General features: G+C 45.5%; 1 protein-coding gene and 2 gene segments (V, D, J or C); all 3 read right to left on the reverse strand.

Annotated features, from left to right (window-relative positions):
- Positions 1–231: 231 nt before the first annotated feature.
- LOC128338236 (vacuolar protein sorting-associated protein 29-like) lies at positions 232–5,626 on the reverse strand. The gene is made up of 4 exons (XM_053280425.1): positions 5,463–5,626; positions 2,359–2,550; positions 1,592–1,827; positions 232–700 (listed from the first exon to the last, which is right to left on the reverse strand). The coding sequence occupies exons 1-4, from the start codon at positions 5,463–5,465 to the stop codon at positions 583–585; spliced, it is 549 nt and encodes a 182-aa protein (XP_053136400.1). The 5' UTR covers positions 5,466–5,626; the 3' UTR covers positions 232–582.
- Positions 5,627–8,854: 3,228 nt separating this feature from the next.
- On the reverse strand, positions 8,855–10,948 carry LOC128338046 (immunoglobulin lambda variable 6-57-like). The segment is given in 3 exon segments: positions 8,855–8,924; positions 10,379–10,685; positions 10,882–10,948. Coding segments are annotated over 3 exon segments (423 nt in total).
- Positions 10,949–13,698: 2,750 nt separating this feature from the next.
- LOC128338237 (immunoglobulin lambda variable 6-57-like) lies at positions 13,699–17,389 on the reverse strand. The segment is given in 3 exon segments: positions 13,699–13,860; positions 14,946–15,297; positions 17,286–17,389. Coding segments are annotated over 3 exon segments (444 nt in total).
- Positions 17,390–20,364: the final 2,975 nt, after the last annotated feature.

Raw genomic sequence — 20,364 nt, forward strand, 5'->3', positions numbered from 1 at the left:
GGCAAGTGACTCTTGCCCTTTTTGCATGCAAAGCATCTGCTATATTGCTAAGGAATATTTCCTCCTGTAGTCCCTCCTATGTATAAGTCCTTTAAGAAGTTCCCCCAATTCAGGCCAATTTGCCATCTCTCAACCTCTGTCAGCTTTATTTTATTGTTAAATTTGTATACCAGCTTTCATTAAAAACAATCCCAAGCTGGTTTTAAGAAAAACGATCTAGTCCTACAGAGACACAGTTCATAAATTAGTTTTATTCCACACAGAGATGGGGCCAGTTTGTATCACATGAACAATTCATGTTCTTCTCCATGAGCCAATTCATTATAAATAAGCCTTGAGACACTTACACACTTGGCAATTTGTTTTTGTTTTTTAATAGAACGGAATATTGTCCATTTGCCAGTACTATTATGGATAATTCTAGGAGCAGTGAGTCTTCAGCTATGACCCTGAGCTGTTACAAGCAAAATATTCTCCGAAATGCTCCTGGGAATTAAAGCTGTAGACATGGAGAATCATATTGTTCCTTTGTGTGATCAAATCGGTGAAGGGCTAGAAGCGTTCAGTGAAAAATGCCTTGATTTAAGACTTTTTGTATTCAATCCTTTCCACTTTCACATCATCTCCGATCAGCTGGTACACATAAGTTACGACTGTGGAGGCCTGGATATCCATCAGAACAAATGAAGGGATGATGTTTCTGAAAGAAACAGTTTGTGTTATGACTGTGGAGCTTTGAAATTAACTGCAGATTAATGCTGCACACAGCTTATAAGACACCAGCCTAATTCAAGTAAAGTTTTACTCACAGGAACATAGGAAGCTGCCATATACCGAGTCAGACCATTGGTCCATCTAGCTCAGAATTGTCTCCCAAGACTGGCAGCGGCTTCTCCAAAGTTGCAGGCAGGAGTTTCTCCCATGTTCTGGTCGGTGACCGTAACAATAAAGACCGACTGACTGAGTTTCTCCCAGCCCTATCTTGGAGATGCCAGGGAGGGAACTTGGAACTCGCTGCATACAATCACACAGATGCTCTTCCCAGAGGGGTCCCATCTTTTAAGGACTATCTCAGAGTTCTCACACATGTAGCATCCTGTCCAAATGCAAACCAGGGCACACCCTACTTAGCAGAGGAGCCAATTAAAGCATGCTACCACAAGACCAGCTCTCCTCCCAAGAGCTGGTACTCATTCCCTCCATTTGAGCCAAGGAATACAGGGCCCAAGAGAGGAGCCCCAGAATTCCTGTGGCACAATTTAAGTAACATTATGTAAATGTGCAAACACACACTTAATTTGCATCCTGCCTTCCATGCGGTTGTTTGGGGGTGTGGTCAAAGACAGGTGCAAAAAAACGATGGATGGAAGGGAAGATATACATGCTATAGGAGTCAACCAACAATGGAAAATGCTCCCCCAGAATCCTCTGGGTTCAAAGTTTTGAGAATGAACTGTGCACATACCATTTCATTCCTCTGAAACGACAAGGGCCGGAAATATATCCTCCCCTCTATCAACACACACAAGAGCCAATTCTCTTCTGATATTTATGGCCAAGCATTCAACATCACCAGTATCTTTGGACTGACCTGCTCAAAGCGTTGTAGGCTCCGGTGGCTGATCCCGGGTTAATATAGAACTTCTGGTCATACTCGAGGGCCTCAAATTTGTGCGTATGCCCAGAAATGAGGATATCTACATTGAGCTGCCTCTGTAGAATTGCCAAGCTGGTCATATCGCCCCAGGGAATAACTTGATGGCCGTGGATCAGACCAATTCTGAATTGCCCAACCAAGACAACCTTCTGCTCTGGATAAGTCATACCCTGAAAACAAAAGGTTAGCTGTTAACCAATAGACAGGTCCTATTTACTAGACCATGAGGGCCTCCACTTAAATTCAAATTGTATTTATTGCTGATCTAAACCTAAGAAGCATGCTCGGGTATGGTCACCGGCTGCAGACTCAGCAGAGGCTCCTTTGCCTTTAAGAACTGCATGGATGGGAGAGTTCTACCACTCACAGACTGCTGTAGAGACTTCAGAAGGCACACCTGAATGAGGCTTCTAGAAGTACTGAATGCAGACTTTCTATCTTGAGATGGTAGGGAGCAAATCTGGTAGGGGTGTGCACAGATCCTTACAGGATTCCCCTTTGCAAGCATGCAGAACCAGGTCAGACTGGTTCGATCCAAACTAGGCCCAGTTCGATTCGAACCCAGTTCAATTCGAACCCAGTTCGGCCCATTCCTGGAACTTTCTGCATGCAAATCACAGACTCTGCCACTGAGCTAGGATCCCTTATACCGCCAGCTCCAATTGCAGCCTATAACAAGAGTTTTCTAGGATCTTCCCTACCTCATCAAAGTCCCCTCTGACAACATGAACATCCCCGGCCAGCGTCCTCAGGTAGTCATAGCTCTCCTTGGTGCAGAGATTCCCAGTGCAGAGGATGTGCTGAATCTTCCCCGGAACCAGAAGCTTTTTGAACTTGGTGGGGAGGCTGTTGCAGCGGTGAGGGATATGAAGGTCTCCCAATACCAGCACCAACTAAGACCCAGGAAGAGAAGCAGCACAGTGAAAAATCGAGATGCTCCCAACTTTTGGACCAGTTTCTACCAAAGCATTTCATTTCAGCTCCATTTTCAGTTAAATAAAATTAAAATCATCATCATCATCATCATCATCATCATCATCATCATCCACAGCTCCCACATCTGGAAGACAGAAATTTAAGAGATAACGAGACAAATTTAAGATTTAGTTTTAGAGTACCTCCTTTGACATGAACCTTACCGCCTATTAAGATAATCTGAGGAACATTTGAACAGCCCTGCCCAAGGCCTATCTAGACCAGCATCCTGTTTCCCACAGATAAAAGCTGAGGACATGTCCTCTCTCCTGCTCTCCATGGAAGTCTAGTTATGGTTGCCACCAGCTTGGTTACGGTTGCCACCATGGAGTAATCTTTGGAAGACTGCTCCAGGTATATAATATTAGCAGCACTGAGATTGCCAGATTCAACTACTACAAATATTTATGTAGATGTAGCCACCATGGAGTAATCTCTGGAGAACATTCTTATCCATTCTCATTTCCATGCCTCTGACAACATCAATAACCATTTCTAGTAGTTTTATGGGTTTTTTTTAAAGTTCTTAACACACCATTGCAAATTTGGTCACTGGAAGCCCAATGCTGAGGATGATAAGAGCATGTGGAGACACTGAAAGCTGGAAGTTTTGCAATGCTATTGTCTGTTTTCCATCTCTGGGTCAGTGCAGACCTTGCCAAATATCACAGTGAGCATTTGTGCCCCTCAGATGTTAGCGAACACTCCAGCTGTCTCATGGGCTATTTAGAATGCTGCATTTTCCAATAATCAGGCTTCACAATGAAACCAAAGTGCCTGCCCAAACTTCTAGACTCACTAGCCCCTTCTAAAGCAATGGAAATGTTCCCTCTCACAACAGCATTCAGCTCCCCCTGCCTTTCACAGAGATAGCGATCTGGCCTTGTGCTTCGTAGACCTCACTTGCAAAGTATGCTTGGTTACTTAAGCTCTGGGAGCTTTGTTCTCCTACAAAAGCAAACAGTTGGCAACATCCAGGGCATTGTAACACCAGCTCTTATCTTTTGCGACTCTTGTTCTTCAAACATTGTGTATGCTTCCAAGGATAAGCTTGCCGAAATCTCGTGAGCCAGTCACATGATGATGATAGAAATGTGGCTGCACCTAGCTGTGTCTAAGGTGGCCTTCACCTTTGTTTTTCAGAATCTTATCCAAGGATTAGAATGCTTTGGAAAGGATATTTCCAAAATCCTTTCAAGGCCATGACATGTCTATACCTACAAAGATTAGAATCGTTCGGACAACGGTTTTCCCCATGACACTCTATAGAGTTGGACTTTGAAGAAGATAAGAAAAATATGGACGCTTTTGAACTTTGGTGCTGGAGAAGACTTTTGAGGAGACCATGGACAGCCAGGAAAAACAAACAAATGGATCACAGAACAAACCAGAATTTTCACTCAAGGCACAAATGACCAGGCTGAAACTATCCTTCTTGGGACACATTATGCGAAGACCCAGCTCTCATGAGAAGTCCATAATGTTGGAGAAAGTTGAAAGAAAGGAGAAGAGGACGACCAGCAGCAAGGTGGATGGACTCGATGACGACAGCAATGAATGCACCACTGAGAGACCTTAAAGGCCACACGGAAGACAGATCACCATGGAGAGAATCTATCTATGTGGTTGCTAAGAGTCGACACCAACTTGACGGCACTTAATCAATCATTTACAAGACTGTTCCAGGTATATAATATTGGCAGCACGGAGATTGCTAGCTTCAACTACTACAAATATTTATACACCACTTTTCAACAAAAGTTTCCAAAGTGGTTTACACAGAGGAATAACAAACAAGCTTTTAGGGAATTAGGATCAATCCCCAGGTCATTGTTGCAAGCAATCTTGGAATAGTTAATGGTCTGATATTGTTTTTAGAACATTAAATTAAAAGCACCTTTCCAAGTGGTATTTCTCAGAGAGCCAGGGTGGTATAGCAGTTAGAGTGTTGGGCTAGGGAGACCCGAGTTCAAATTCCCATTCAGTCATGAAACTCACTGGGCAATTCTGGGACAGTCACTTCTCTCTCAGCCTAACCTACCTCACAGGGTTGTTGTGAGGATAAGCATAACCATGTACACTGCTATGGGCTCTGGAGGAAGAAGAGGATATAAATGTAAAAATAAAATAAAACATACGTTCAAGCAGCTGGACAGAGACATACTTAGGCTCAGGAATACGTGGAAATTGCCCACTCTCCGATGTGGAATTTTTGCCCCCTATAACCAGGGCTTCATATGAAGCCACATTTCACCCTATAAGCTGCTTTAGACATCAGGGCACTGAACTGAAACACATGAATTAGCAAGAGGGGCCTTCTGAGCATGCACAGAGTGCTTTTCTCTCCCTCATAACCATAGTCCAGCCCTTTCCCAGAACACAGCAAACATTTATATATATATACCATTTTCAACCAAGTTCCCAAAACAGTTTACAAAGATATAGATAATAAAACGGCAGAAGACTTAGAAGCCCTGTTTCCAGGAGAATAAGTATTCTTTTCAGGTAAGCTTTCCCCAGTCTTCTCTTTGTACATAGATAACTACTGCCGTTAGGATCAGGTGCACAGGGTGCACATAAAGGACACTCTGCACAAGCTCAGAGGCACCCCTTCTTATTACTTCCCATAAGAACCAAGCCCAGGTACTAGAACCAGAATTCACGGCAAAAATTCCAAGAAATCTTGACTCAAAGGAAGTCCTGTCTCAAATTACAGCACAACAAAACTCCACCACCCTTCTCTCCAGCCTGAAAAACATCCTTTTTCAACCAACATACTCCCAAAGCAAAACACAAAACCATCCCAAATTCTCCCCTCTTCCTTGCTCACCATTCTGCCGCTGTCCTGCTCCCTCTCTGCTTTCCCAAACACTGAGCACTGAAACAATCCTGCCACACTGAGTCCCAGTCCAAGCTGTCCACAGCCACTGTGGGGCTAAACTAGTAGATTTGTGCAAATACACACATGTGCCTTGCAAAGCTGAAGCCACTGCCCTTGCCTGAATTTTCAAGCCCCTTGTATTTTATTTAATTTGAGGGCTCTGATCCTGAAAGCTCTTACGCACGAGGCTTCCCTTAAACAAGCCAAGGCTGAGATTTATCATTCATTCATTCATTCATTCGATTTATATGCTGCCCTTCCAAAAATGGCTCAGGGCAGTTTACAACAAAATAAAAACCATTAAAACCAGTTAACAATTAAAATCAAAACTATAAAAACAGAATAAAACCAATTAAACATTCAAACAGTTTTTTTAAAACCCTGGAAAACCAAGGCAAACATTTAAAACAGTTTAAAACAATTTAAAAACCCTGGAAGGCCAGGCCAAACTGAGAGGTCTTAAGGGCTCTCCTGAAAGACCATAATGAACCCAAATTACGGATTTCTGCCGGGAGTGCATTCCATAGCTGCAGCTACAGAGAAGGCCCTCCTCTGAGTCGCCACCAGACGTACCGGTGGTAACTGGAGACGGACCTCCTCAGATGACCACCATGTGTGGTGGGGATCATGCAGAAGAAGGTGCTCTCTAAGATAACTCGGACCCAAGCCGTTCAGAGCTTTAAAGGTAATATCCAGCACTTTGTATTTTGCCTGGAAACATATCAGTAGCCAGTGTAACTGTCTCAAGACAGGCATAATATGGTCTCTCCAGGTTGCCCCAGAGATCAATCTAGCTGCCACATTTTGAACTAACTGAAGTTTCCGAACTGTTTACAAAGAACCAGAATATCTTCTAGTGCTCACACATGTGGTCTCCCATCCAAATGCAAATCAAGGCATACCCTGCTTAGCAAAGAAGACAATTCATGCTCGCCACCACAAGACCAGTTCTCCTTCCTGGTTGTTGTGTGGGAAAGGCACTCTCTGTACACTTCATAGGTTCCACAATCAACCACAGCAAGAAAAAGAGATCCCAGTGTTACAATCCGTTGAAACCCCAAAAGTACTACTACTAGTAGTAATGATGATGATGATGATGATGATGATAAATTTTCCATTTGCAATGTATTGTGCATTCTCCTCTAAAGGAAAGGCTGTGCCATGGAGTCGATTTTGACTCATGACGCCCAGAGCCCTGTGGTTTTCTTTGAGGGGTTGACCATTGCCTCCTTCCACGCAGTATGAGATGATGCCTTTCAGCATCTTCCTATTTCGCTGCTGCCCGACAGAGGTGCTTCCCATAGTCTGGGAAACATACCTGCGGGGATTCGAACCCGCAGCCTCCTACTCTCTAGGCAGGTTGCTTCCCTGCTGCGCCACTAAGTGGCTGTGCATTCTCTTCTAGAGAAGACAATTGCTAGAAGGGTTGGGCATGGACAAGTTCCAACCACTTGTCAAATGCCTCCAGTCTGCAAGGAGGTTTTTGTCTCACTTCCCCATGAACTTGTATCACTGTGTGCTGGTTGCTGCTATCATAAGATAAACAGTAATAATCGGCCTCGTCTTCTGCTTGAACACCAGAGATGGTTAAGGTGGCAGAATTGGCAGAGCTGTCTATAGAACCGGAGAATCGCTCAGGGATTCCGGTGGGTCTGCTGCTATCTCCATATATCATTAGTTTGGGGGCACTTGCAGGTTTCTGTTGGTACCAGGATACATAGTAGCTTGAAATGCTTCCACTGTCCCTGGTACACGAGATGCTGACGGTGCTTGTGAGAGATGCTGAGACAGAAGGCGGCTGGGTCATGGAAAACTGGGCAAAGGCCCCTGGAAGAAAGCAAAGAATAGAGAGGTGTCATTGCCAATTAGAAGAGCAGAAAGAAAAGGGGAAATACACCAACAAACTGGAAGGGAGCCGCATTTTCAGGGCTTCACAGTCTTGATCATTCTGAACTAAAATGGAGATATAAATCAGAGAAGTTATGCTGTGGGAAGAAACGTTCCCCCTTACCAGTGCAGTAAATGAGGAGGAGGAAGAAGAGAGAAGACCAGGCCATGGTAAAGGAACTTGGCTTTGGGAGGCAATAATTTCTCTGCATAGGGCCTCTCCTTCATTTATATATATATATTTTTTTAAAAAAGAGGTGGAGAATGCAAATACATGTAAATATGTTTCCTGTTCATTGGAGGATGCTTAGCCAACCCTTTCCACAAGTGAGCTAAAGGCAAGTTCTTTTTCTAAGTGGTTTGATTTCAAAAATAGATAGATAGATAGATCTATAACCCTGTTTTATTCAGAGTTCTCCAGTTTCTATCCCACCAACCACTATAAAGTTGCTTTCTCCGTCAAGCGAATATTGTTGGCTTCTCGTGTAGCTCTCCTCTTAGGAAGAATCTTTCTCACTCTGCTTTCCAAGAAATGCTGAGGATTTGAACTTTGGACCCTCTGCACCACGTTCTCTGTCACTGAACTTGCAACCCACTGGGGTAGGATTGCACCCCATCCCTGCCATTTTCCAATAGAGACACTTGTAGAAGCCAGTGTGGTGTAGTAGTTAGAGCACTACACTAAAGTTGGAGAGAGTTGAGTTCAAATCCCTGCTCAGCCATAAAATTCACCCGGTGACTGGGCTGGTCACGTCTATATCAGCCTAGCCTACCTCACAGGGATGTTGTGAGGATAAGCATAACTGTGTTCAGTGCACTGAGCAAAGGGTGTGCACAAAACTGGTTTGCCTGGCTCAGTTTGAATCTGAACCATACCAGGCATGTTCGGTTTTGTGCACCCCAGAACACCCCCCAGTTCAGCTCGGGTTCGAACTGGTTCGGGGGTTCTGACTGTAAAAATATTTTTTTGTAATGCACTCACTGCATCCAGGGGTGCTGCTGTGGCCACGGTGGGATGGGTTTGTGGGGGGAACCTCTGAAGACTCACCCCCACAGCAGTGGCAGCACCCCCAGAGGTGGTGAGTTCATTTTAAAAAAATTTACAGTCCCCCAAACTGTAAGGGCTGGCTCGATCTCAAGCTGAACCGGGATAGGTTCAGGTTAAGGCCGGTTCGAAGTCAAGCCATCAACCTGGGCCTCCTTGATGTTGAGCCAGTTCAAATTCAAACTGGCTCACACATCCCTACACTGGGCTCCTTGGAGGAAGAGCAGAATCTAACAGTAAGTTAAAATACATACATACATACATACATACATAATTAAGCACTGTTTGCACAACTGGGCAATGAGGAAACAATATTGATATTTTTAATAAGTTTATCTTGTGTAGCACCAAATTAAAACTTCTACAATACATGGTACAAATTTATTGCATAATGTGGAATGTAGTTTCATCACAGTAAGTCTCCAGCCTTGCCAGAGAAAACAATGGTATCTCTGGTACCCACCACCCCATATACATAGGGAAGAAGGTTTCTCCCAGCTGAGGCATCAATTATACAAACGCCCCACCTTGTGGCAAGACAGAAATGACTCCTTTTATTAACAGCAGCTGGATGAAGATTTGTTTCTTGTTGTCGCATCGAAAACTTGAATGTCCTTTCAGTTCAGCCCAATTTCCCTTGGGGGGAAACTGCAGGCGCAGAAATAACTTGCCTTGGCTTCCGGGTGCCTGAACGAGAGAGACAGCAGAGGCTAGATAGAAAGAGTGGGGGCGGCCCTTTCATGAGACAAGGGGAGGCTGGTGTCTCAAGCAGCAGATTTTTGGAGTGCCAGTAGGGTGGCAAAATACCCCCCACTGACACCACTGGAGTAGCTTTTCGGGACTGATCGGACCTTTGCAAACTTTTCAAGGAGTGCTTCATCTCACACTCCTTTCAAAGTTTGCAAGAAACATGAGCAGAGAACTCATACAGGAGATCTGGTCATCATGTCATAAGCACAAATAGGTGTGTGTATGTTGTGTGAATGACTATACAGAAACAGCCCTATGTGGGGGAGATTCACATCCCAGAAAATTGTTTACAACTCAGAAAACCCAACATCCCTTTTACTATTAGCAAAGCAATGAACTTTTGTAGACACTGAGCCTCCACCTGGGTCCTTCCTTTGTCCTTAGACCTTTCTTTTGTAGAGCAAATCCATGTTACACAGCAGTAAAGGCTTCCTATTTCTTCAGTAATGATAGGCCCACTCACACATTTTTGTTCAACACTCGTGCAATGAGTGTACAGTATACACTGGTAGAGATCCACACACAGGTTCAGTCATTCACATGTTATGCTGAATGCAGGTTCAGAAGTACACTTCCTAGTGGTACCATGCATTTGAAGGGCCAGTATTTGCTTTCACTTTTAAAATGAACACAGGTACACCCATTCACACAAACACGTGTGCGTGTGTACAGACAGCTGTACACTTGTACAGCATAATGTCTGAATCGGGCTAATGACAATGGTAACATCTACTGGCCATATGATGCACATTCTGAAATGATGGTGGGAACTTAGTTTATGGAACTGTCTTGTCTCGCCCATCAGGGTGTAAAAGGGTGGGGTTTTGTTTTGTTGGTGTTTTTTTTTTCTTTTTGCTTTTTGGGGTTTTTTACATGTATATATTTTTCTTTATTTTTGCATTTACATCCTGCTTGTCCTCCAAGGAGCCCACAGGTGCATGGTTATGTTCATATACTTTTTCTGGGATAAAACTCTTCAGCCTTTCCTTGTGGGGAAGGCGTTACAAACCTTTGATAGTTTCCTTTGCCTGTTTCAGCATTCTGACCCAAGTCAGTATGGGAGGAAAATTCGCATTTCACAGCGGCACCCCTTTCAGCCTGCATTCTCCTTACAGCAACCCAGCTCAGAAAGCGGCAAGGAGGCTTCTGTCTCACTTCCCCATCAGATTGTATCACCGTGTACTGGTTATTGCCAACATAAGAGAAACAGTAATAATCAGCCTCATCTTCTGCTTGAACCCCAGAGATGGTTAAGATGGCAGAGTTGGACGAGCTGTCTGTTGAACCAGAGAATTGCTCTGGAATTCCAGTGGGTCTGCTGCTGAAGCTATATATTATCAGTCTGGGGGCACCACCAGGTTTCTGTTGGTACCAGGATACGTGGTTACTTGTAATGCTTCCGCTGCTCCTGGTACAGGAGATCTTGACTGTTCCTCCGGAGGATGCTGATGCGGAGGGCGGCTGAGTCAAGACAGCCTGGGCGAAGGTGCCTGAAAGAAAGCCAAGAAGAGAGGGAGCCCATTGTGAGTGATAACCTCATTCCATCAGACTGAGGGAGATGAGAAAGAAATTAACGAGAGCCCAGGATTGTCAGAGGAAAAGTCACCTCTGGATGCATCATTAAGAGAGAAAAGGGCAATATACATCAGAACCCAGGTTACTAGGAAAACAAAGGTCTTGCCTTACCAGTGCAGCAAGTGAAGAGAAAGAGGAGGAGAAATGTCTGGGCCATGGTAGGGAAGTGGGGAGAATAGTCTTCTTGGGGCAGGAATTTCTCTGAATAGGGCCCTCCTTTCCCCTCTTAAGCCTCCAGAGGCAGACAATGCAAATGCATGCAAATACTTTCCTGCTGATTGGCTGCTTCTTCATCATCCTTGGCTTCTACTTAGATGAATAAGAGCTTCTTTCTGAATGCAAACTTGAGAGGGGGAGAATACCCCCTCTAGTTTTCCTAGCTCTCCTTTTGGTTTCTACCTCACCGCAGAAATCTTATTGACAGCAGTGAAGAAGATGTTTATCTCCCCAGCAACTAAAGAGGCTTTGCTGCCTGGCATGATGAGAAACATTCCTCAGAGGAGTCCCATTGAAATTAAAAGGACTTCCCCTGCAGAGAACACAAACCCCTACCACAGGCTTCTTCTGCAAAATTGATTCTCTGATGTGTTCCTTCACATGGCCTTCTCATCCTGAGGCCTTCTGGGATGCCTCTTAAAGAGGCCGTACACAACAAGAGGTGCACTGCACAGGTATGTCCTTAATACACATACCTGTGCAGTGCAGGTGCATAAACACACATTGCACTGAACACTGTGTGATGACACAGAATCACATCAAGGCATGGCATAAAATCGCCCAGGTAGCTCTCGTGTTTGAAATGAAACACAGTGGCATTTCTCTGAGGACTGACTCAGACACACTCTCCGTTCATGATCAGCTGGTTTTTGCTTTTGCTCATGGGAGATGGGTTTCAGACATTTCGTTGCTCTTTTGGAGGCACAATTCCAAGGAGGAGGGATTATGAGTTGGTGGATTGAGGATGGCAAAAGGGAAACTGATTGACAGGGCAGAACTTGCCATCACCACACACACACACACACACACACACACACACACACACACACACACACATCTGACGCCTCTTCCTCACCTCACTGGTACTGGGTATCATGATTAGTTCTGCTTTGCCCCAAACAGATTACCACCTTTCTTCCTGTCTGGGTTTCTGCAGCCTCTAATAATATATTTTTTAATCTATCTGTCTATCTATCAGATTTGTACACTGCCCCAAACTTTCATCTCTGGGCAGTTACCATTAACATAAAACAAGTTAAAAACATACACAAAAATCTTAAAACAAATTAAACCATTTAAAGGTCAAAACAGATTAAAACTTAAAAATTTAAAAAGCTGAACAAGCTTGGGTAAAAAGGTGGTTTTTTTGAGTGCTTTTTTAAAAGTGTCATATACACTAAAGTTTTTCACAAGTTATGCCCAAAAGGCAGCCATGGGGCAGCAGGGGGGAGAGAAAGAGAGAGAGAACGTGCAGGAATCTGAATTTTCAGGAACAAGCAAGAAAAAATAGTGGACCCTAACCCTATCAAATATACCCGGGAAAGGTATGTAATACATGGTAGTAGGGTTGTCAAGTACAGAGGCCAGCACCAAAGAGATATGTGTGTGACTGAAGTTCCAGAAGTTTATCATTGCCTTGCTCATCCAGATGAATAGCGTTGCCCCCTAAAGCGGGGAACCTTCCATTGGCATTTGGGTTTTCAAAGAGCGGCACTGAACTCCTTCCCCATCAAACCCATCAATGAACTAGTTCCCTTACTTGTTGTTTATTTTATTTATTATTCTTTTTATTTAACATATTTGTATACCGCTCACTACCGAAGGCTCCCATTGACCTGAAAGGCCAAGTTGAAGACAGATCAACCTGGAGAGAATTGATCTATGTGGTCGCTAAGAGTCGACAGACACCGACTTGATGGCACTTAATCAATCAATCAATCAATCAATCAAGGAGGCCTGAAACCCAGAATCTGCCCCAAACATACATACACAGAGAGATGGTTTCTCTTGAGCCAGAGTCACCCAAGAGATCAGGCCAAGAAGTACCAGCCAGCGTTGCTTGGAGATGATGGAGTGCTCAGCGCCAGACCCAGGGGCCTCCCCTGCAAGGATCCAATCTCTGCAACAGAGGGGTGGAGCCTGAGGAAGGTAATCTGGGCTAGGAGACAGAAAAGGGCTGTGCTGGAGCGGAGACTCTGTTGGATTGACTGCTTCTCCTGGAGCTCTCCAAGGTACTGAAGAGCGCATTGCCTTGTCCTGGCCAGTGTGAGATGGGGACAGGACCCCTCCCCACCAGGTACTTAAAAGATCTCAGGCCCAGACAGACCCATAGCTCCCTCTTTGAGCATTAATCTCAATCATGCCATCCCCCCAGGAATAATTACCTATGTTTTTAAAAGTCTCTGATATCATTCAGCACCTATGAAGGTGGACGCGGCAAAGAGCTTGGTGGAGCTAGGCGCTCTCTCCCCAGCTCTGTGCAGGAGCCTCCACAGCTGCACTTCCTTTCTGGAAGAAGCCATGGAGCAGAGAGGTGGCTGATTTGATTCGGAGCTCATCAGCCATTGGAGGCCTGTGCCCCATGGGCCACCCCATGGCGATGAGGTGAACCTCCTCACCACCTCACTATTAAAACTAGCAGTTTTCCAGTGGTCACCTCCTCGTCCTGCAAATCTGGAGACATACCTGTTTAATCAGGCCTTCAATCTGCAGTTCTAAAGTTTTAAGTTTGGGAGTTCTTATCTCTATTTTTAAATGGTTTAATTATGTTAAGGTTCTTATTACTGTTGTGCTTTGAATTGTAAATCACCACCCAAATGTTTTGATATGGGGTAATATAGAAATGTGCTAAACACACTCCCTTCCCAAGTATGCCAGCCTGGCTTGTTCTTTATTGGCTTTAAGAGGACCAACAGGAACATGATTGAAAAGTATGGATGCAACACTGTTTTATTCAAAAGCATCTGTATTCTACATTGATATCTTGTCTTCCTTCCATCATGGAACTCAAGGTGGCTTGTGTGAGGTTCCCTTCTGGGTAGACGTGCTTAGCACAAGGTCTCTCCATCGCATGTTTGGTCCAGAAAACACATCCTGGGTTAAAACAACAACAACATAAAAATACAACTAAGAATTCAAATACAGGAGAACGATGTAACTAAAACAAGCTCTCTCAAACAGTCAATGCACAGCAGCAAGTTTTGCCTGTCTTTGCTGAAAATGACGTGATGAATATAAGAAGCCAGTGGTGACATCTACTGGCCACTGAAGCATCACTCATGGATGCTTAGTGGTGAGGGAGAAGCACTGCATGTGCTTAGAGGTATTCTCTCCTTTGGCATTTCATTCCTTTTTAAAAGTAGACCCATTTTAAGGCATTCCATTCTTTTTATGTTTTCCTCTTAGCAGGTGCACAGCCTCCAGCAGGTCAGAGAGGTAAACGTCATTTACATCAGAGTTCCTCACTCTTCGGTCCCCAGATGCTGTTGAACTACAACTCCCATCATCTCCGGGCCATTGTGTCTGGGGAGGATGGGAGTTGTAGTCCAAGCACATCTGGGGACCAAAGTGTGATATAAAGAATGTTTTCTTGTTCGTTTTGTCCAAGAACCCCTTCTTTACACCATATCTCCAGGTAAATGATGGTTTACCATTTCCCCTGCTTGACATCATTTCTCTGGTCCCTTCACCTCCAGTTTCAGTAGCCGCATGTCCGAATGCAGGCAACCAGAGTTAAGCCAGAAAATGGATCCTTGGTTTCCTTCCCCGAACTCGAATCTATGCCTTGGGTTCAGAGTGGAGTTTTGCCACCTTTATCTCCAGTTGCTTGGTGTCACCGTTACATCCAAACACTGGCACCCCACTTTCCTCCTCATGCAACCAGAGTTGATGGAGGAAGCTCCTCCCTCGCTCTGGCTGCCATTGGCTGCCAGGGCTGTCCTTCATTAAAGAAGGAAACCCCAGCAGCCAATTTCCCCCTCCTCTCTGCAGTCAATGTAACTGCAATTAGATTGCTCTCAATTTCATCTGAATGCAGACGGGAGAGCAAGTAGAGGGGGGCATGGACTCACAGTTCCATGTTACGGTCAGAGGCAGCCTCTGAGTCAAGGAAAACAGACCCCAAGCTGCAACCAAAGCAAACCGAAGTTCATCGGCTTCAAGGAGATCTTTTTTCTCACCCAGTGTGGTTGTCTTCCTCATACACCTGGAGCATCGTGTGTTCAACCGGGCCATCATCGTAAGATAAACAGTAATAATCAGCCTCGTCTTCTTCTTGGATGTTGGAGATGGTTAAAGTGGCGGAGTTGGACGAGCTGTCGATGGCGCCTGAGAATCGCTCGGGGATCCCGGCAGGTCTGGTGCTGAAGCCGTACATCACCAGTCTGGGGGAGCTGCCATGTTTCTGCTGGTACCAGGATACGTAATAGCTGCCGATGTTCCCACAGCTCCTAGTGCAGGAGATCCTGATCGTTTCTCCAAGGGATGCTGATATGTAAGGTGGTTGAGTCAGGAAAAACTGAGCAAAGGCCCCTGGAAGAAAGCAGAGGGCAGCTATGACTGGTGAGAGCCTTCAGTTAAGTTGAACCCAAAGAGATGGAAACCCATGAGCATTGCTGCCGGGTGGTAACCTAGGATCTGGGACAAAACATGGTTGTCAGCCCTCCCCCTTCTGCATCCCCAGCAGCTGAGTGGGTCAAAGGAACATGACAGGACTTCTGCTGCCTATGGGACTTTGGAGAGGAAGCTCAATTCCCCCCACCCCACCAGCCTCCTTGGTGGCCATGCCCATGGGCATGGATTCACATGATGGCTGGAAAGTAAGTAGAAAGTAATTGCCAGTCCCTGGTGACCATATTCTGATGCAAGCCAGAGGTTGTATGCCTTTCATGTTAGGAACATAGGAAGCTGCCATCTACTGAGTCAGACCATTGGTCTAATCTAACTCAGTATTGCCTTCACGGACTGGCAGCAGTTCAAGGTTGCAGGCAGGAATCTCTCTCAGCCCTATCTTGGAGAAGCCAAGAAAGGGATCTTGAAACCTAGACACTCTTCCCAGAGTGGCTCCATTCCCTAAGGGGAATATCTTACATGTGGTCTCCCATTCATATGCAACCAGGGCAAACCCTGCTTAGCTAAGGGTACAAGTCATGCTTGCTACCACAAGACCAGCTCTCCTCTCTGTACAACACTCCATACTGGACTGTTGGCGGTTGTACTTTTTATCCCCAGCTAATTAGCTTCTTTAGTGCTCTGTTAATTAACTAGAGGTAAAAATTGCAACTCCATCTCCAACATGGACCTGACATCTGGTACATGCTGGGCTGGTCAGTACCATCAAGAGGCATGAATGCTCATTGTGATATTTGCCAAGGCTACACCAACAGAGGTGGGAAAGAGGTGATAGCACTGCTTTCAGCTTTCAGAAAGTTATTATGCTTTTATTGTCCTGACCATCAGGCCTGCAGCAGCCACATTTGCAAGGGTGCTTTAAAAGCTTTTTAAAAACCAAAAACTTCTATAAAATGTGTTGATGTTGACAGAGGAATGGAAATGAAAAACAGGAGAAATGTCCTCCAAAGATTACTCCATGGAGAGAGTACAATTTGTTTGTCGATAACCAAACCCTGATCCTACCTGTTTCTTCTGGGAGGAGAGTTGGTCTTGTGGTGACAAGCATGAACGGTCCATTTTGCTCAGCAGGGTCCAACCTGCTTTGCTTCTGAATGAGAGACTACATGTGTGGGCCCTGTAAAATATTCTCCTTAGGGGATGGGGCCACTCTGGGAAGAGCATCTACATGCTTGGATGCAGAAGATTTGAAGTTCCCTCCCTGGCAGTATCTGCAAGATAGGGCTGAGAGAGATTCCTGCCTGCAACCTGGGAGAAGCCACTGCCAGTCTGTGTAGACAATACTGAGCTAGATGGACCAATGGTCTGACTCGGTAGAAGGCAGCTTCCTATGTTCCTCTGTGCAAAAATGATTGCAATTTGACCTCAGTGGTTTGGAAGTAGGGTAGCAGGGTAACGGAGTGGCGAGAACACAGAGAAAGCTGTAAGTGCAAGGATGCTGTCACTTATTTTCCATCTCTAGGTTGATAGATGTCATCAAAGATCACTTTGAGCATTCGTCCCCTAAGATGGTACCAATGGCCCAAACTGGTGGGCCTGGCTCACCTGACTAAATGTTGTGTTGATGAACCGCACTTCCCTCCAAGAACCCAATGTCCATAACCTACATTTCAAGTCAGGTGGCAAATATCCGGTGGTGGAGGGAAGTCTGGTGCATCAACTGAACACTGGCACAGTGTTTGGACGAGATGGAAAGGGGCAGAAGCCCCACCTCATGCCAGGAGGGGGCACTCACCAGGAAATGGCTGCTCCCACCTACCTCCTTTCCAGTGGTCGTGTGGAGTCGTCCCTGGTCCGTGGAATAGTCACTTCTCAGGGCATATGGCAGTGCGAGAAAAAGAAGATATACATTGTAGGATTGCATTAGGGAAATAAATTATTCCCCTTACCGGTGCAGTTCATGAAGAGGAGGAGGAGAAAAGAGGTCCAGGCCATGGCAGAGGAGATATGAGAAAGTTGGTCTCCTGGGGCAAAATCTTCCCTGAAGAGGGCTCTTCTCTTCACTATTATGCCCCGTTAGTCCTTATAAGTCCCACTTTTAAGATGAAGGCCATGCAAATATACTTCCTTTTTCATTGGTTCTGTCTTAGACATCCTTACCTGCTATATTTACAGAGGCAATAGCTTCACTCTAAATGATTTCAGCTCAAGCGTAAAGAATGTATGTATATATATAAATCCTTATATATATTCTTAGCTCTGGTCTTTGCAGACAATGTTGTTCCGCTTTCTGTCTCACATCCTCATTGACAGCAACAGTCAACAGGAAAGGACAATGGACTCAGCTCTGCTTTCATTAGAGGGTCCTTCCACAAAGGCTGGTGGCTCCTGATGGATTCCTGAGAACCATCAGAGAGTTTCCTTTGTGCCTGTCAAAGATCTGGTTGCTCTGTGCAACCTGGAGGTGGACCCATAAACCAGCGGTTCTGAAGGGTGATCTCTTGCCTAATCAGAGAGCTTATCCACTTGGTTTACTGAGGCTGATGGAGCGTACCCGAACCATGTGATGCATTAAACGCAAAGCATTATTTCCTGTTAAGGTCTCCAGATCATGTTGTTGTAGAAAGTACAGGAGGGTCAGGCCACCTCCTTTGGGTTTCTTGTTCAAGAGTTTGCATGGAGTTGGTGCACCGACAGGCATCCTAGCTATCCATTTATTTCTTTTTAAAATCACTCTACTTTTTATATTTGTTTCATCACGGCTTAAAACAAAATTGTTCCCGGGTGAATCTGTGACCTTCAGCTCCTTTGAACAGGGGGTTCCCCTAGGGGTAAGAACATAAGAGCAGCCACAACATATAAGAACACAGTTCACAGCACTGTGATCATAGCAGGAATTTGCATGAAAGAGATAGTTGAACATATTGGGGTAAGCTTCTTGATTGGACCGGGATGAAAATTTGGCCATAAGAACATAAGAACAGCCCTGCTGGATCAGGCCCAAGGAGGCCCATCTAGTCCAGCATCCTGTTTCGCACAGTGGCCCACCAGATGCTGCTGGAAGCCTACAGGCAGGAGTTGAGGGCATGCCCTCTCTCCTGCTGTAGTTACTCCCCTGCAACTGGTAATCAGAGGCATCCTGCCTTGGAGGCTGGAGGTGGCCTATAGCCCTCCGACTAGTAGCCGTTGATAGACCTCTCCTCCATGAAGTTATCCAAACCCCTCTTACAGCCATCCAGGTTTTTGACTGTCACCACATCTTGTGGCGGAGAGTTCCACAAGTTGATGATGTGTTATGTGAAAAAGTACCTCCGTTTGTTGCTCCTAAATTTCCTGACAATCAATTTCATGGGATGCCCCTTGGTTCTAGTGTGATGGGAGAGGGAGAAGAATTTCTCTCTGTCCACTTTCCCCACACCATGCATGATTTTATAGACCTCTCTCATGTCTCCCCGCAGTCATCTTTTTTCTAAACTAAAATTCGGAACCAGCCGGTTCCGTGCACACCCCTACTGGAGATGCCCCAGCTGGAAATGCCAGGGATCGATCCAGGGACCTTCTGCAGGCAAAGCAGATGCTCTACCTGAGCTATTGCCTCATCCCTGCATGTTCTTAAATCCACTAAATGTCCTACATCAACGGTTCCCCACCTGGGGGGCCTGCAGATGTTGCTAAACTACAACTCCCATCATCCCCAGCCGCCATAAATTGTAGCTGGGACTGATGGGAGTTGTAGTTCAGCAACATCTGGAGGCCTTCGGTCTGACAATGTTCTCATTGAGACACCAGGTGCATTTCTCCCCTTTCACTCTTTCGCTTGTGTGCCTCTCTCTCTCTCTCTCTCTCTCTCTCTCTCTGCAGCCCGCAGAGTTTTAGTTTCAGTCGCACATTTGGCTGGATCACTGTGGCATACCGCACGATGCCGCACCGCACAGTAATAATCTCTTTCATCCTCCGCCTGGACTCCGGCAATGATCAGCGATGCCATGTTGCCATACGTCTCTGCAGAAAAACGTCCAGGGACCCCCGAGGCTCTTTCTCTAGCATTGTAGATGAGTAATCGAGGTGCTTCTCCTGCGGCCTGTTGATACCAGGATGGGTGGTGGCTGCTGATGAATTCGACGCCTTGCAGGGTGCAGGATATGGTAGCCGTGTGCCCCAGGGCCACCGAAAGGGGGCCACTCGTCTGAGTCAGAGCAGCCTGAGAACTGAAACCTGGAAGGAATGCGGCGGAAATGCAAGAACTCAGACCAGCAGCCTCAAAGGTTGCCAACTGCGATCTGGGACATGGCTCCTGTGCCTTTAATGACGACGACAATGATGGGTATTTATAGACCACTTCTCAACACAAGCTCCCAAAGCGGTTGATGTAGATATTAATCAATAAATAAAGATGGCTCCCTGTACCCAAAGTGCTCCCCATCTAAGCCAGCATCGTGCAGTGGTTAGAGTGTTGGACTAGGACCAGGGAGACAGGAGTTCGAATCCCTATTCAGCCATGAACCTCACTGGGTGACTCTGGGCCAGTCATGTCTCTCTCAGCCTCACCTGCCTCACAGGGTTGCTGTGAGGATAAAAATAACCATATACACCACTCTGAGCTCTCGGAGGAAGAACAGGATACAAGTGTAAAATGAAAAACTAAAAAAAAAAAAATATTATATATATATATATATATATATATATAAAATAAAAAATAAACATTAGGTAGACACCAGCAGCAGCCACTGGAAGGATGCTGTGCTGGGGCTGGATAAGGCCAGTTGCTCTCCACCTGCTAAATAAAAGAGAATCACCACTTGCAAAAGGTGCCTCTTTGCTCAAAGATCCTCTACCTCTAGTAGCATAGAAGAAAGAATTTCAGCAGAGATACCATACTGCACAGTGTGGGGGGTCTGCCCCCTTGTGTGCACCCTCCTCCCCCTCTTTCCATTTCTTTAAAGCAAGGGGGGACAGGAGAGCATATCACCCCCTCGCTGGTGACCCAGTAAACTGCCCCCTGAAGCAACCACCTTACCTCGCCTCATG

Source organism: Hemicordylus capensis, chromosome 15 (genome assembly GCF_027244095.1).
Source record: "Hemicordylus capensis ecotype Gifberg chromosome 15, rHemCap1.1.pri, whole genome shotgun sequence".
Classification (NCBI taxonomy): domain Eukaryota; kingdom Metazoa; phylum Chordata; class Lepidosauria; order Squamata; family Cordylidae; genus Hemicordylus; species Hemicordylus capensis.